The sequence below is a fragment of the Myotis myotis genome, unplaced genomic scaffold (genome assembly GCF_014108235.1).
Source record: "Myotis myotis isolate mMyoMyo1 unplaced genomic scaffold, mMyoMyo1.p scaffold_m19_p_2, whole genome shotgun sequence".
In the NCBI taxonomy this organism is placed as follows: Eukaryota; Metazoa; Chordata; class Mammalia; order Chiroptera; family Vespertilionidae; genus Myotis; species Myotis myotis.
Genome location: NW_023416324.1, coordinates 54,720,084 through 54,737,401, shown reverse-complemented (window position 1 = coordinate 54,737,401; position 17,318 = coordinate 54,720,084). Strand labels below are relative to the sequence as shown.

At 40.1% G+C, this 17,318-nt stretch overlaps 1 protein-coding gene across 1 annotated transcript in view; it reads right to left on the bottom strand.

The window, feature by feature from the left end:
• ST6GALNAC3 (ST6 N-acetylgalactosaminide alpha-2,6-sialyltransferase 3) overlaps window positions 1-17,318 on the bottom strand; it is a 316,904-nt gene that overhangs the window by 86,744 nt on the left and 212,842 nt on the right. The window contains exon 2 of the mRNA XM_036350763.1: window positions 8,306-8,500. Within this exon, the coding sequence (XP_036206656.1) occupies window positions 8,306-8,500 (195 nt within the window). The remainder of the gene's footprint in view (window positions 1-8,305; window positions 8,501-17,318) is intronic.

Here is a 17,318-nt window from a genome sequence, read left to right as displayed (position 1 = left end):
ATCACTAGCCTGAATCTTCTGCACACCCCTCTGGTCAGGAGGGAAGGGACTGTTTCTGCAATAAAGGGGAGGTGGAGAATAAGCAAGCACAAGAGGCACTATATATACCTAACTGGGGAATTACACATGTTAACCATCCTATAAAATAAAAGCCTAATATGCAATGCAAATTGTTCGACTGGGAGTTTGACTGTTCGCTATGATGTGCCTGAACACCAGGGGGCGGTGTGAAATATGGCGGTTGTCTGTGATGTGGCTCTGGCAGCAGGCGACAGTGGAGGGGCTGCTGGCCCTGATGGACCCCGATGAGAGCAGGACCACGGTGGGATGGTGGAGCAGATGAGCGGGTGGCGCCAAGCCAATGTGGGGTGCCAGGTGGGGCCGCAGGGCTGTGAGGCTGGGGGCGCGAGCTGGGGCTGTGAGCCTGGAGGCTTGAGCTGGGGCCCCGATCCCTGCAGGCCTCCACAAGGGACCCTATCCATGCATGAATTCATGCACCAGGCCTCTAGTTTTATTATATAATGAAGTACATAAGAATACAGTGTGTGTTTATATTTAAGAAAATATATATTGCTCTGTGAGCATGTGTATATGTATATATTGCTGCATATATGTGTATATGGATGGGTGGATTTTCTGTATATTTCTATACATTAGTGCATGAATATGGACATAGTTATTCATGAATATATTATATGTATTACTGTTTTGCAAGTATGAGTTGGCTTTTCCCTTTCCAGTGATTCTATTCACATTCCAAAATCATAATTACCTAATGAATTCTTTTCTATTCTCTGTACCCCAGAGTAAGTTGCATTTCAATCAGAGTAGCCTGTTTATTGCCCCCCTATGTGTCTGATTTCCTTCTCTGGAAAGACAGAGGATCATGCAGACATGTGGCAGTGTTTCCTGGGCATGGGATGCCACTTCCATGTTGGGGTACATAAGTGGCCTGGCTTCCTATATAGTTTTCAGGTTGGCAGGACCAAGGTAAGGTCTCTCTAAGACTGGATAATTAGCTAAACAAAATCAGGAGCCCAGAGATTAGGACAAAGGGTAATGGAACCAGAGAGGTAAGAAATGGATGGATGGAGTGTGAGGCCATGGTGATTACCAACACAGCCAGGAGCTGATTGTGACTTCTAATGTAGTACCCATGGCCTGCTGGGAGTGGTATGTGCTGAAGGGAAATGGACAGTGTGTGTTCTGAACTTTTGCTTTTGCTCTTTTCCCTGTAGGGTGGCAGAATGTGTCATTCCATCTGGCTGGTGTGGCTCAGTGGTTGAACATCCACCTATGAACCAGGAGGTCATGCCTGGGTTGTGGGCTCAATCCCCAGTAGAGGACTTGCATGAGGTAGCTGATCAATGATTCTCTCTCATCAGTGATGTTTCTATTTCTCTCTCCCTTTCCCTTCCTTTCTCTCTTAAATCAATAAAGAAAAGAATGTGCCGCCCGTGATGTGCCTCTTCAGCATGGGGATTCTTCTGAGCTGCAGACACAGGAGAGACTTTGAAAACAGAGTAGAAGTTACTCTTTTGTACGGGAAATGTGCATTACAAGAGAGCTATTACCAGAGGTCACTTTTTCATCTGAGAAAATCTGCATGGGAGGCAAACATGTGTATGCTTATACCAAACATCTGCTCTTCCTATCTTCCTATGAATTGCCCTCCTCTCCTTTGAAGCCCAGACCCCCACTCTTTTTCTTCGCTCAGGGGAGTATAGAAGCATCAAGTGCCTGGCTGCCTTTTGAATCTCAAATTTTTGTAGGGGTTCTGCATGAAATCAAACTTGTTTTTCTCTTGGTAGTCTGTCTCATGTCAATTTAATTGTGAGACTAGTCAAAGAACGTAGGAGGGAACAGGGGACAATTAAACCCCTCCTACACGTCCAACTCTATGTTTTTCTTCTCTTTCTATCCCATCCAAATCCTTCTCCTACTACATGCCTCACCTCTCCCAAGAAGGCTTTCTGAATCTGTTTTAAGCCACAGGGATGCCTGACCCTTTCATTTGCCAGCAGAGCATAGATTGCCTTGAGATAATGGCCTTTGTTTGGAGTTGCTGTTTCACAACCAGACTGAGAAACATAATCTTGTCTCCACTCAGCAAATATGTGCCCTCATACTTAGGAAAAGGATAAATGATCTTAAAAATGATTAAGCCAATATGCACATACCAAATAAGTAATCTTTAGATGTTCATGTAGTTGTTTTCTTTTCTATAACAATTTAACAGTTGAAATTTCTTTTGCTTTATGATTATACAAATGTGAATATTCAGCTTTTAATTAACAATGACACTGATTAGTTTTAAGCTTTTGAAACATATTTGCATATAATTGTTCTCAATAGACTTATATAAAATCCAAAGCCTATATTCTCAAATATATATATATATTTGAGAATATATATATATATATATATATATATATAGAGAGAGAGAGAGAGAGAGAGAGAGAGAGAGAGAGAGAGAGAGATAGTTATATATATATTCATGTCAGCTTTGATTGCATGGAGTGTGTGCTTTTATTGCCAAGAAAGTCAGCTCTGTTCCTTAATTGTTGCTATAACCACAACTTGGGAAAATCTATTGTAACATCAATATGTTATGCACATCTTTAATTAGGCTTATGCAGCCTGTTTGTCATAGTAACTGATCTTAAGTATTCTTATTTAGTCTACTTTAAAACATTCTCATTTTGAAGAGGTCTGTTTTGGCCTCATTAAATTATTAAGCAAATCAATATGCCGCCCTACAACTTGATTGCTATGTTGGGAAATCTTGTGTGTTTTCACTTAGCACATTTGAAGACCATCCAAAAGGTCACTCTTCCACCAAATACCAGAGAACCTCTGCAGCACTGGCATACTAATATTCTCTTATCAGATATGAGGGAGACATCTGTCATCCTCACTGATCAGCAGAAACATCTGCACGTGGCATTCTATTGATTGTCAGAGTTTTATTCTCTTATCTAGTAGTTCATGCAAATGAGTTGCAGGTTATTTGCTCAGAGAATTATCTTCACACCAGGTCACCCAGCACCAGCAACAACAAAAAATGACAGGAAAACTGATTCCATATCTGGAAACTACAAACAAAATCTAGCCTGAAATATATTTTCTTCTTTTCCCTCAAAATTTGCCATGATCACAACAGGCAGAAACAATGATTACCTTCAACGAAGTCCTACAGTACCTTAGTAGTTTATATGTTCCCTATCCACTATAATTAATTAATTCAAAATGAACCATTAAAATTTGCATTAAGGAGAAAGCAGAGTTCACAAAATATTGCTAAGCAGAGATTTCGTTTTCCAAACACATATGGGGTTATGTTTTATATTATGTCAAAGGTCAACCAATAATACAGCGATTCTGCTCTAATGTTACAGGTGGGGTCCCCTAAATAATCCTGTTTAAATGGAGGGTTGCATTATTAATACAGTAATGACCTGGCAGGGCAAGTCTGAGCAGCTAAGCTAGTGGGCCAGAAAATTAATGGGGGTGGGGAGCAAAGGGAAATATAGGACCTCTTGCAAAATCTAAATCACTTCTGGTCCAAATTTTCGGTTGGCACTGCCTCATACGTTGTTGGCTCAAACATAGAATGGATGAGGAATTCTGTGGCCAGCAAAATTCAGGATACCAGCACTCATCCTGTTAGTTGGCACTCATTTTGCTTCCCTGATTCTCAGTACTTCCCCTCCGCCAATATAAGAACCTTAGCTCACACTGGCTGAGAAAGGGAAGGAGACAGGGCAAAAGATGGGAGCCAGTCACCAACTGCATGCATGGTATATGTGGTCATTATGAAGTGGGGGGAGTATTTAATTACTTCTATTCTAATTATTTCTATCTCAGTGCTCAATTATTTCTATCATAGTCCTCATGATTTTCACAACATATTCCTTTGTATGGGTCTGGATTAGGAAAACAATATTCTAACAGTGTAAACTATAAGCAAGTCCCAGGTTTATCTTTCCTGTGTTCCTTATCTTTTACTTTTTGTACTTTCCTCGGGAACAGATCATTCAAAAACTGGGTGAATTGATAAAATGAAGCTGAGCTTGAACTGGGCATAATTTACTAAATGTGAGGCCTTCAGGGCAGACTGTCACAGATTCATGAGATTGCCTATACTTCCACTTGGGCCAAGCCAAAGGGACCGGAACTCATCTCATTTAAAAAAATAAAATAAAATAAAATAACCAGAGAATCAGATTTTGCTCCTAAGCAACCCAGCTCTCCACTGCGTCTACTAAATCTTCAACCTAATTCAGCCACCCCCATCCCCACCTTGCATTTGACAGTCGTGGAGAGACATTTTTTTCTCATGTATGTTTCCACTCATAAAAATCTTCGTCTAGTGCCAGCAATGTCTGGCCTAGCTGAAGCATCAACCAATAAAACTATCATCAACAATGATTGTGTTTGCAGATACTGTAGATCTAGAAATCATTGCTCATATGTCTACCTGTTTAAAATATTTCTTGCAAGTCTGCTGGTTTCTAGTAAGCATGTGCTTTCTTCTGAAAAACTTCTGAGAAAACCTTGAGAAACAAGGTCTTAAAATAAATAGATGAGCTCGGTGCTCACCTGGCTCAGCTCGGCCACAGCTATTGACCCTTCTCTGGGTGAGAATGGGGACGTAGGCTGCTTTTGGAGCAAGCTTTGAGGGGCCCTATTGAAGCCATTTTCTCCAAATATCCAATCCACCATCTAGCATTTTAGCTGTATTATTTTTGGTTCTTGAAGACCTTTTCCTCCAGAATCTTATCTAATGCAGCTATCTCTGGGTAGGGTTGCACCTGAAGCCATTATTTGGTGAGAACCAATGTGCAGAGCATTTGAGTACAAATGAAGTACAGACATAGGGATGGTGGGGGTTGGAACTGTGAGAAGAAAAGATGAAATCAATGAAGAGGAAGGTAGACAGCCTGCAAATTTTGCTTCCCTGTCAATGTAACCTAGAGGCGTTTGAGATGGAGGAAAATCCAAAAATCCATCATTTTGTTTAGGTATTATGTTGTTTTCCAACTCCCATGCAAAATTTTCTGCTCATCCCCTTCACTCATGTTCTATGGGGCCTTTCTATCATGCATAGACTACAAGAATAAGTTACCTGCATATCTACTAGCTTTTTTGCATAACATGAAATTGCCAATTGTAAATATGCCTAGTTTGTTTTAGCTAGCTTAATGCCTCATTGCTTCTCTTTAGTTATTTCTTACTGTTAAATAAGGTGAAATGCTTTGTGTAATTCCTGGTCAATAAATATCCTACTGGGCTCAGAATATATTTTGCAATTTTCATTATACAATAGAAATGCAGAAAAGTGCATACAACATGAATGGATACTTAAAAATATATTTAGAATGTGAACACCCATGTCACTTTCAACTGGATCAAGAGGTAGCATCTTTGTTGGTGTCCCAGGAATGCACACTGCTCACAAACCACACATTTTTCTCAGAGTAACTGCTCTTCTCAATTGTATGATAATAATTATGTTACTTTTTGTTTCTTTTTAGGTGCACCTTATATGTATGCACCTAAGCAACATCATTTAGTTTTGCCTCTTCCTCTGATCTATAAAGGAATCATTTTGTGTGTATTATCTTATTCTTGCACTAGAGGCCCGATGCACGAATTCGTGCACTGGTGGGGTCCGGCTGGCCTGCCCTGATCAGGGCCGATTGGGCCAGGTTAGCCAGGGGGACGTGATGTGGGAGGTTGGCCAACTGGCCCCACCCCTGATCAAGGTGGGAGAGGGGGCGATTGGGGATGGGAATGGGGATGGCTGGGGGAGGGGCCACAGGCAGTTGGCTGGCTGGCCATGTCCCCTGGTCAAACTCCTGGTCGAACTCCTAGTCAGGGGAACAATTTGCATATTAGCCTTTTATTATATAGGATCTTTTGCTCAAAACTATATTTGTGTAAGTCTTATTCATGTTGTCACATGCTTCATTTTTTATTGCTGTATAGTACTTTAGTGCATGTAGCGCAATTTTCACCCACTCTCCTACTGATAGACATCTGGGTTGTTTCCAGATTCTTGTGATCACAAACAATGCTGCAGTACCTACTGTCCATGCATGCCATGTGAATATATCAATGACTGGAAATGCTGGGGCATGGGTTATGTAGATCTTCAACTTTACAGGATAATAGGAAGCTGTTTTTTCTAAAATGGTTGTTCCAGTTTATACTCTACCTACGAGTGTACAAGAGTTCTTTTTGTTCCACACCTTCATCAACACTTGGTATTATCAGATTCTTAATTTTTTGCCAATTTGATATTTAGTGTGCAGTAATATGCATTTTTTTTCTCTTCTTATTGTGGTTTTAATTTGCAAAACCCTGATTTCTAATTACTTGCCCTGAATTCAAAGTCTTTAAAATTTAAATGCAAAGTTTGTTATTCTGGGCTGTGGTCTTTCAGTGTTTATTCATACTGAGAACTTCAAGTCATAACTGGTAAGTATAAGAGAAGTAAAAAACAAAACAAAACAAAAAAATCTTCATTCATTGAACATCAGCTAGGAACTGGGCACCTCATGCACTTTGCCCTATTTAATCCTCATAATAACTTTGCTAGTTGATATGGTTAACCCTATCTTCACTCAAGCCATGCCTGTGTGCTTTTGAAGCCTAAAAATACCAAACAAACAAACAAACAAAACTCTCTGCAGTAATTATGTTTCCTTCCAAAAAATAGCCTCTGTAGGGTCAAAATAATTATCAATATCCTGTGTAAAGTCATATTAAAAACTACACCAAAAGAATATCAAAGGTAGCTTAGCTAATATGACTAATTTAATAACAGCCTCCATACATCACTTTTTCCCTTAACACTTCAAAATCCAATCCATTAATATTTAAACAAATGAAAGGGTCCTTGATTTGAGGTGGATTTCCCTCCTGAGAGGAATTTGTGAAAAACTTCAGGCGTGTGTTTCTGCCTGTGACAGGTCCTTGTGAAGTGGTTAACACGATCCAGTAGAGTTACAGAATACTAATTGACAGCCAGAAATAAAAGTAACAAAGACAAGAGCGAGACAAACTATTCTCTGAGATCATTTTTATACAGGAAATCAATTAATAGGACATGCAACAAATTCAAGCCATGGACCCTTTTTAAAAAAATTAATTTGAAACCATTTAAAGGATAAACATCAAGCAAGGCTCCTAAGAATTTAAGTGTAGTTAATGGTGCCTTTTTCTTTCTAACTATAAAGGTCTAATAAATAGCTTGTAAATCCTGCAGATACAGAAACTGTTTTCAAAAAATCAAATTAACCAGATGCAAAGACTCAGGTATGATATTGCCTACAAGAGGGGATGTACAAAGCCAGCTCTCACCTCCTCCCTGGATGCGAAGAATAACTCAGAACAGGAGTAGCATTCTGTGCTGTGCGTAACTTTCCTCTCTAGTATCTTCATAAAATGACCCTTCAATGAGATCTGATCCAAAACTCTTCTCTGGGATGTAGACACACAGACAACTTGTACCTTTGTTACCAACAACTTCAAATGCGGACTTTGCATCTATGAATATTAACCTCACATTCACCCCACTACATAGAAACAAACAGAGATAACACTTTTATTAATCACTTCTGTGCACGTCTCACATTTTGTGAGGTTCATTACTTTTTTCTTCACTCCATGATACAAATCCTTGCTTGCGAAAGTGCTAATCTAGTGTGCACTTCCCCGCTTTCAATATGCCTCCAGTCTCTTCTGTACCACCAATTGGCTACAAAGACTTGAAGGTTCAGAGATTACAGGATTGAAATGATTTTAAGCCCTTTAAATTTGAAAACTCTTTAAATACCATTTTCTCTGCAGCCATGGAGAATTTGAAAATCAGCTTGGCCTTTGTGTAGCTCCAGGTCTCAGAATTAGTGTTTTCAAAAGTATAAATGCTCTTCTGCAATTCTACAAAGAGCTGTCCCCAACCAGTTGACCCCCAGGAAATAAAACCAGCTACTTCTCTAGCTGGTCACTGCTTATCAGAGTTAATAAATGGAGAGATGTGTATGTTATGCCACAAACCACCAGGAAAACAGGTAATTGCTTCCTCAACTCCACATGAAGCCAGTGAATCAGAAGGGCCAGCAGACTTTAGACGTGTGTCAGTAACCATCTAACAATGAGAATAGAGAAAATGTCAGGGCCCCAGAGAAGCTCAGTGGGGCAGCGAAAGCCAGTTCAGTGACTGGAAAGCATCTTGCTCCTAAAGAAAATCTGTTACCATGGATACCCTCGAATCCCAGATAACCCTCTGAGGTCTTACCTCTTGCGTCCTCACATTTATGTATCCATAGTGCGTTCGAAGGGGCCGCCTGTATGTGTAGGAGAATGGTATCCATTTTGTAGCAGGTTGTCCAAAGCAGTTTAGCAGCAATGGGAAATTCACTTCATTTACAAGGCGCACAATCAGCAGGAAGAGAAACGCTGCTATGAAGCTCACTGCAATCACAGACTTTCTCTATAAAACATTTTTAAAAAAGAGAGAGAGAGAAGAAGGAATGAATGACTTTCAACAAAAAGCAGTTACAGAGGTTCCTTTATTACTCTCCCTTTCTCCTTCACAGGTATCAAAGGAGGCTGTCATTTGGGATATTTTTATCTGGAAACAGAAAATAATTATTTGGTGACTAGTTTGCCTTAGTGTGCTAAGCCTCTGAGAGTAATCAAAGCAGCTTTCTTGGGTTATCTTTCCATTCCATTCCTACCCTTTCTTACCCGTCTATCTTCCCTGACAACTCTTATTCAATTTTCAAATCCCAAAGAGACGTTCCCAACCATGGGAAGCCCTTGTTAACTGCTCGGTTTCCTCCTCACCATATCCCCAACATATTTACCCTACTCTAAGTAAGAAGCCCTGCTACTCCCATACTTTGAAGGCACTTTTATTGCACACTTTTCATTGTACAATTATTTATGTGACTCTCCCTCCATGTAATTGTGAGTTCCTGGAGAACTGGGATATACTATGTCATACTGATCTCTGTTTCCAAGTACCTTACATACTATACGAATAGACACCCAACAAACGCTTGAGTGAATGAATGAATGAATGAATGAATGGGTAAGTTTTTTGCATTCTTACAGACAAAGTCCCACTATCAATCATTATCCTGTGTCTTTATCTAGCACCCTCTACGCAAAGGAAACTTTAACCTGTGCTATAAGATATGCACAAGTAAGACATGAAAAGCTAACAATAGGGCAGGAACAAATCCGCGCAAGCATCATACGAATATCCCCGAAATGTGCTGCTACGGAACAAGAGCAGGAGCAACTGCATCTGATTGGGGAAAGCAGAGATGTATTTGAGCCTGAGCTTACTAAAATATCCTCCAGGGCTTTCTAGGAGGAAGGAACAGAGCAAAGAGGCAAGGAAACATGGGGTTATTCCTAACCATATGCCACTTTGTTTTACTGGGGCACAGAAAACTAGAAAATGCTGGAAACACAAGTGATAACTCTAGGGACGGCCTTGGATACCAAGCTGAGCAATTCACTGAATTTGCTAGGTGATAGTAAACCAAAGGAGGCTTCTGTTTAACTTTTTAAGGTGACTGTTATAAGTTACTACCAAACCTCAGTATTTAAGATGCTTTGAGCAGGAAGAGACTAAAAGTTGGAGCTACTTAGGAGGTTATTCCAATTGGCTAGGATAGAGGTAATGAGGGATGGAAAACTAGAGCAGTGGCAGGGGGAATAAAAAGGTGGGAAAAGACATAAGAAAATGTAGGTAAAAGGCAGAGAACTTGGTTACTGGTTGGATAGAATTGGCAGAAAGAAAATTCAGAGATGCCCAATATTTTGAGTCTCAGTAAGTGTAATAATACTGGTTATTTCAGGTGAGACCAGCATGGGTAGAGCCAGAACTGATACAATAAGAAGACAGAGGCCTGGGCTTCCTACGTCCTGGTGTTCAGAGCCTGATTGGTGATCTGGATGGAACTGTCAAGGAGTCAGGCTAAGGTCAAGGTTGGAACTCTGCTTTCAAATCCAGGACGAAGACACACAAACTGTTCCTCCATGAAGTTGTGCTTGGCCCCTGATTCTTCTTTAAACTTAAGGGAAACCAAATATCTTTCTGGGAATGACTAAATATGTTTGAGGTTATTGCTGTGGTTCTAGATTACCACTTCTTGGTGTAATCAGTTTCTTTTTGCTCTTTACAGAATGTCCCAAAAGGAGAAAAGAAATCCAAAGCTAGCCCATTATCCTCTCTGGGCCCATGGTCATAGTGTCTCTCTGGCCAGAAGATAAGCCCCCACAAATCAGAGACACCCAAAGGGAATTTTTGCTCTTACTCAGCCTCTGTAATTTGTAAAAATTCCATCCCTCTGTCTAACCAGCCTAATTTTTCTATTGTCTGAAATTCCCTTGAGTTCTGCCTCTTCAAAACCCCTTATCTCACCACTAACTACCACAGCCTTACCCCATTTAACCTTCTAATCATGAAAACCCAAGTTAATTTGCGCCTCTGTAGAAGCATTATGTCCACAACATTGCAATGTGTCAAGGTAACAGCTTAAATGAGGTGATGGATCTTACAAGTTAAAGGGACATAGACCAGAACAGATGGCTAAATAAAAGCAAAGAGGCCAGTCACCCATTAAGTAAACAGGTAAGAACTTTTTCACCACCATCTGGTAGCTTGTTGCAAACAGCAGCTTGCTTTGAAGGAGACCCAGATGGGATTTGTGCCTTTGTCTAGTCCAGAGCCCGGCATGGCTCTGATTCTCTTGGTTGTCACACTGCATTGTAAGGCTGGGGGTCTGGGGACAAAGGTGTGGACAGTCTTTCTGAATTATCTGATTGTGTATAATAACACATACATGAGAAGAAAACAAACCATTTTGAGAGAAACTACAATATGGAATGAAATCATAGTTGTAAAAGCTTGCTCCCTAGTAATACATGTCTGTTTCCCATGTCCTATAAAAGGGAACTAGGTGATAAGCACAGAGAGAATGCGACAAGCAAATGAAGAGTGGAAGCCAGACACCATCGCCCCTTGACCTGAAGTCATATTCTGTAGTGAGTAGAGGTGTTCCTTTCATAGCTCAGGCTTCTAGCTCAATATCTGTTGTGTTGTCTGGACCTGATTCTTTACTTCTCTTCATGCTTCCACATTCCTGTTTAACATGAAAGCATTCCCATGGTGCCGATATAAAACCTCCCTGAAATTTCACTCGAAAAGGTGTAACTTGGCAAGAACAACAGGACTTAACATGAATGTGCATTCTTATAGTAGTCACTCCGCGAGGTCATGACCTTGAGCTTCAGGAATTAAAACAAAATTACAGACGAGGCTTTTTGAAGTCTACACATACCAGAATGTAGTGAGAATGTGTGTGTGTGTGTGTGTGTGTGTGTGTGTGTGTGTGTGTGTGTGTTGGGGAAGTAACAAAATACTGATATGCATGATTTATATGAATGTATTCACTCCTTCAAGTCACAATTGATCAGTAAGTTCATATACTGTATAGACTTAGTGAGGTGCAGAAAAACAGAAATAAGCCCAAAAAGACAGACCATGCTTACAAAGAGTCACAACATAGTGCAGCTGGCAAGTAAACAGAAAAGTATAATACCACATATTACAGGAGGTGACGGAGTTATGCTCAGGGTGCTGTGCAACCCAGAAGAAGCGGGGTTTGGTAGTGCAGAACAAATCAGGGAATGCTTACCTGGAAAGGTGGTATTTAAATGGAAGGGCATTCCAGGCAGAGGGAACAGCATAGGCTAAGGCACAGAATTTTGAAAGGCCTTAATTTGGTCAGAAATCTGCAAGTCATTTGATAATAAGAGTATGTAGATTTTATGTGGTAGGAGGTAATACTAGGTAAGTAAACAGGATTCGATCATAAAAACAAACAATAGACAAATACATTAACTCAGATGAAATTATCTTCCTTATCTATGTTACTTTAGGATAATAAAAGGATAAATGTATAAAAGTACCATGTTTTAGAATTCTTCACTTTTCAACCATATGCAAATATGTCAATCAGTTCATTTTATTAGAAACTGCTATGTAACATACCACAGTGCCCTGCTTCCAATTGTTTGACTTAAGTTTATTCACTCAGTGGCTTGTTTTCAGTTTACCAACAATCAGTAAATTAGAAGATGCTACCTATTTATACGTGTGTTCTATGTCTAACAATTTGTTTATGGAAGTGATCACTGCTGCCTGTATTGAAGTAATCAAAGCATCCCCTAGATTCAACAACCAACAATCAGATAAGCAAAAACAACAGTAAGGACTTGTCAAGTTTATAATGTAGAAGACAGCTCAACAAACTTTTGTACTACAAAAAAACTGACATAAACTTCATAAGCTGGTCCCCTAACATCAGAAGCATGAATATTCAATGACACTATATGTAGAAAATGCAGAGTATAGTTTTGGACCCATTGTGAGCACTCAAAAACCAGACATCCTATATAATAAAAGGCTAATATACAAATAGATCGAATGACAGAACAATCGAACAACCAACCAACCAGTTGCTATGACATGCGCTGACCACCAGGGGGCATGTGCACGAACCATGGTGGGCATCGGCCGCAGCAGGATGGTGGAGCAGGTGAGTGGGGCTGCCAGACCAATCGGGGCACCAATCACTGTCATCGGGGCGAGCCCCTACTGGTTACTGAAAATTCTTTGCTCCCGCGTGCAGTAGTCCCGCCTAGCACTTACACCTGCTGTCAGCGCCAGCCCTGCTCCCACCCACTGCTGTCACCAGAGCCGCCACTCACACCCACTGCCGGCACCTGGCGCCCGATCTGATCACTTGGTTCCATCAGCAGGTGCAAGCAGCAGCTGCGAGCTCTGATAGCCCCTCAGGGCTTCTCCACCTCTCCCTGCTCCTGAGGGGCGATCGGGGCTAGCAGCCACCTCTCGCACCCCTGCTTATGAAAGCCCCACTTGCACCCACTGACAGCACTGGCCCCGCTCGCACCCGCAGCTGGCATCTGGCGCCGGTTCCGATTGCTCTGCACTGTCAGTGGGTGCAAGTGGGGCCAGTGCCATCAGCGCGTGGTAGCGGCAGCGGGAGCAGGGCTGCTGGCAGACATGGGACTGGGGGCTGCGGCACGAGGGGCTGGGCGGGGGCGTGTAGGATGGGCCGAGACCCCCCCCTGTGCCCACCGCAGTTTCATGGCCCACAGTTCCTTTCAAGGTGCATGAATTTGTGCACTGGGCCCCTAGTTATTATTATAATATGATCACAAAAATTCAGAGCTTTGGTGGACAGAACAAATTTGTCCAGCCTATGTAAATGCATGACAATTACTTAGAGATATCTTTTTCTCAAATATTCCAAACAGCTGCAAAACCTTGAACTATTCAGTGCAACTTATCCACACAAGCTCTAAGAGAGTGTCCCTGTGCCCAAACAGATCTGATGAGTTGCTTTAGGGAAAGCTTTCTCCTTCTGTTCTTCATTTTGGGCAAGTCTGATGGGGCCTTTAACAGCTGAGACATTTAGAGTTTAGTCTCCTCTGTGCTGCAAAAATATGCGTCAAAAATGTGGCATTCTAGTTACTTGCTCTTTAGAGTTGGAATATCATTTATCAGACTTATAGCAGAAATACCTATTTCAAAATAAAACCCACAGAGAATTCATGATTTAGAAAGAAAACAGTTGCAGGAATGTGGACCTAGAAAATTTGGAAGCTATATTTATATCTGTATATTTTTATTTTTTTTTCTACCACAGAGCTAGTCTTTAACTACAATGTCTTTAACTATTAATTTAGTCAGTTGCTATTTTGTTTTGTTTCTTTTTCATAAATAATAAACAACAGTATAAAGGTATATTTCTTTATTGAAATAGTATTACTAAATGACTGAAGTAGTGTCTTACTGGGATAAAATAATGCACACTTTTATCCATATGCTTTGATTTACCCAATAATAAATATAAAAGAAAATGTCAATTGTATTATTTGTATGAGTGTTTAATCACCTCACACATTGATGAGCCCCTACCCATTACCTATTTGTGACCTTATCAAACACAAATTATTCCCCCATGTAAAAAGTTGTGTAATCAATGTAATTCTACCTTATGCCACTGGTTAAGCTTCAAGTCTGGTTCTCCATAAATGCAATAAAGCTACTTTCCATTTGTACAGGATAAAGCAGCAGATTATGTAAATGAAGTCTTTATTTGTTTTGTTTTGTTTCAGCTATTGAATCAACAAACTGTGTGTGGATCCTGCTTATTAAACTATACTGAACCATGGGGAAACTCTCACTCATTTGTTGGGGGATAAGAAAAGGAGGATAATAAAAGGTAGACAGTCCTAGATTGGTGGAGTCCATTCAGGATCTTGTCAAGGCCAGCCTTAAGCAGCATAGCTGGTGATAGAACTATTGAGGTCATCAAGAAGTGAATAGTGAATGTCTAACAATGTCAACATGGGAGGATAAGCAGCATTTCAGAATCCAGGAAGCAGGAAAAGAAATAGATTTTGAGACCCTAACTGGTTTTGCTCAGTGGATAGAGCATCAGTTGGCCTGCGGACTGAAGGGTCCCGGGTTCAATTCCGGTCAAGGGCACATGGCTGGGTTGTGGGCTCGATCCTCAGTAGGGGACATGCAAGAGGTAGCCAATCAATGATTCTCTCTCATCATTGATGTTTCTACCTCTCCCTTCTTCTCTGAAATCAATACAAAATTATTTTTAAAAAAGAAATGGATTTTGAGAGCAGACTTTAAAGAAGGCAGGCAAAATGGAGCTGGAGAGGCAAGAAAGGGATCTGATATGGAAAGTCTTACATATCTTCCCATAGAGTCTGGCATGATCTACAGGATCAGACTTGATTTTGGAAAGCTCACCCTGGAAGTGGTTTATCAATGGATAGAGGGGGTGATGGAAAGACCATTGGGGGGGGGGGGATGACAAGAGCAACAATGACCACTTCATCAAATATCACTAGTGGACATTAAATGATCAATATGAAAAGTACAATCGTTACTTTCAGAGATTAGCCTTTCTTTTCCAAGTAGGGGCACTAGGAATAAAGTCTAGATAGAGTGTGTATATATAAATAATCATCACAGTCTTAACAGAAAATATTTCAGTGTTATCAGTTGGAGAAATACTTCTGTAATTCCCATTTTCCAGACACCCATCCCCCCAAAAAAGAGAGATATAGAAAGATTGAGTGACTTGCTCAAGGTCATAGAGCAAGGACACAGTAAAGACAGGTATTGAACTCAGATATTCTGACTCTGGAGCCTGTGTTCTAGTGACTGAATTAACTAAGTTGTTAATTGTTATTCATACCAATGGAATTGCTCTTATAAAACTGCTTCATAAATTTTAAAACTGCTACTAGCCCTGAAGTAGATTTTGTAACACTTTTTGTCAATAAACAAAATACTTAATTCATAGGGAAAATTAAGAGGCTGATCTGAAGCATAGTAATTATATTTACTTCAAAATCAGTAACTTGTGGGCAAATTTAATTCATTTTGCCTACATCTGGCTCTATTCCCAGTACCAAAAAGACAACTACTGGGGACCACTGGTTAGCACTCAGGGAAAATAATGCAATTATTTTTCCACTTCTGCTAGAAAACATTAGGAGCCTTTGTCAATCAATAATGTGGTATCTTATTGCAGGCAGTTCGTAAGAACCAATGTGATAGAACAGATATGTCTTCCATTCTCAGCCCCACAATTCCACGATCCTTTTATTCAATAAGGATGCAGCTAAATAGCAAAATATTGATCATTTTTTGTTTCAAAAAAAAGAAGAAAAAGGTTAAAAATAGTAGAACACCATCAATATGTCGACCCATGTTAAGAATTTGGAGCTCACATCAACATTTCACTTTCAGACTTGGGTATAATCCAGTAAGAATTTACACACCCAACAAACAAAAAACAGAGGAAATAGAGTTCTCATGGGCAAAACTGTCATAAATTATTCCATGCAAAAAGCTAGGCCTAGGGAAAAATTACCAGTGCCAAAATTCCCTCAGGGATATTTTTCCCCAACAGAGACTTCCTATAACTGCAAACACTATAGAGAAGTTCAAGTAAACATAAGCATTATGAGTTTGTCAGATGATATGATAAGAAATCCCACTGAACGCTCTAACACCTATTTGAAAAGCATAATGAAAAATGTTTTTAATATACCTGCACATTTTTTTTATTTCATTTGAGGAGGGAATTTAGGTTTTTCTGGCCAGATTTGACTTTTAAACCACTACAATATCAAATGAGACAATCATGGCTACATTCACTGAATTTGTTTCATTTTGTAAAATTATATAAAAGCAGTTCTATCTCATTTTGCCACTACACCTTTACCAAATTACTTCAGCATATGTCCTTTCCCATAGCAGAAAGAAATCAAAGCTCTTCAGAAACCCAAGATAAAGTTAAAGATTAATACTGCGTATCTGGTATGAAGAGTCCAGAAAGCAGACTCTTAGTATGGCTGTACAAACAGACAGAGAAAAATGTAATCCAAATGGTTGGTTCTCATGAGGAGACCATTAGAGATGGGGGCAGATGGCCCTGCAATTATTTCTTTTTTCATTAGATGTTTGTAATACAAGAAGGAATATGTTGCAGGCCCCTGCTGTCCTCTCTATGTGCCCCTAGCATTCCGTTGAGGAAAGAGAGGTACTAACTAACCAGGGACAACGAAAGTACTTAGGCAATCAGAGCAGGTGCTTTTGTTGTATTCTCAACCACTTCACCTTCATAGCCTTATTTGATTTCTGCAAACATCTGCTGGTATCTTTCACTATTAAAGAAGTAAGTTTGTCTCCTATATTCCAACTAGTGGCCCAGTGCACAAATTCGTGCACATTGAAAGGAAATTAATTAGAAGAAATATTTTAATATCACTATTCACCCTTTCTCAACAATAACCGTCAACCAAATTCATGATCGACAATGACAGATCGAAACGCACACGTGCAATTGGCACCAGCGAGAGCTTTATATATATTGTGCATGCAAGAGTCAACTTAGCGTTTTATAGAAAAAAAAAACTTGCTTAATTAGACTTGCTTTCTGATTTAGCTAAACTTTTTCCAGCCCTGTAAAGCACCCCAACTTCTCTTTCAGGTAATTAATTCTCAGCAACACAGCAGTAAATACCAACACAAAGCAGATTATTATTGTAGATCACACAGGGAGAACAAAGGGTAAAATATTTAACTGCAGCAGTGTTTGACTATATTCTGTGCAGTGAGAAAACCTGAAGTCATTTTCAAGGTCCACCATTTCTTACTTCTCTTCAGTCGG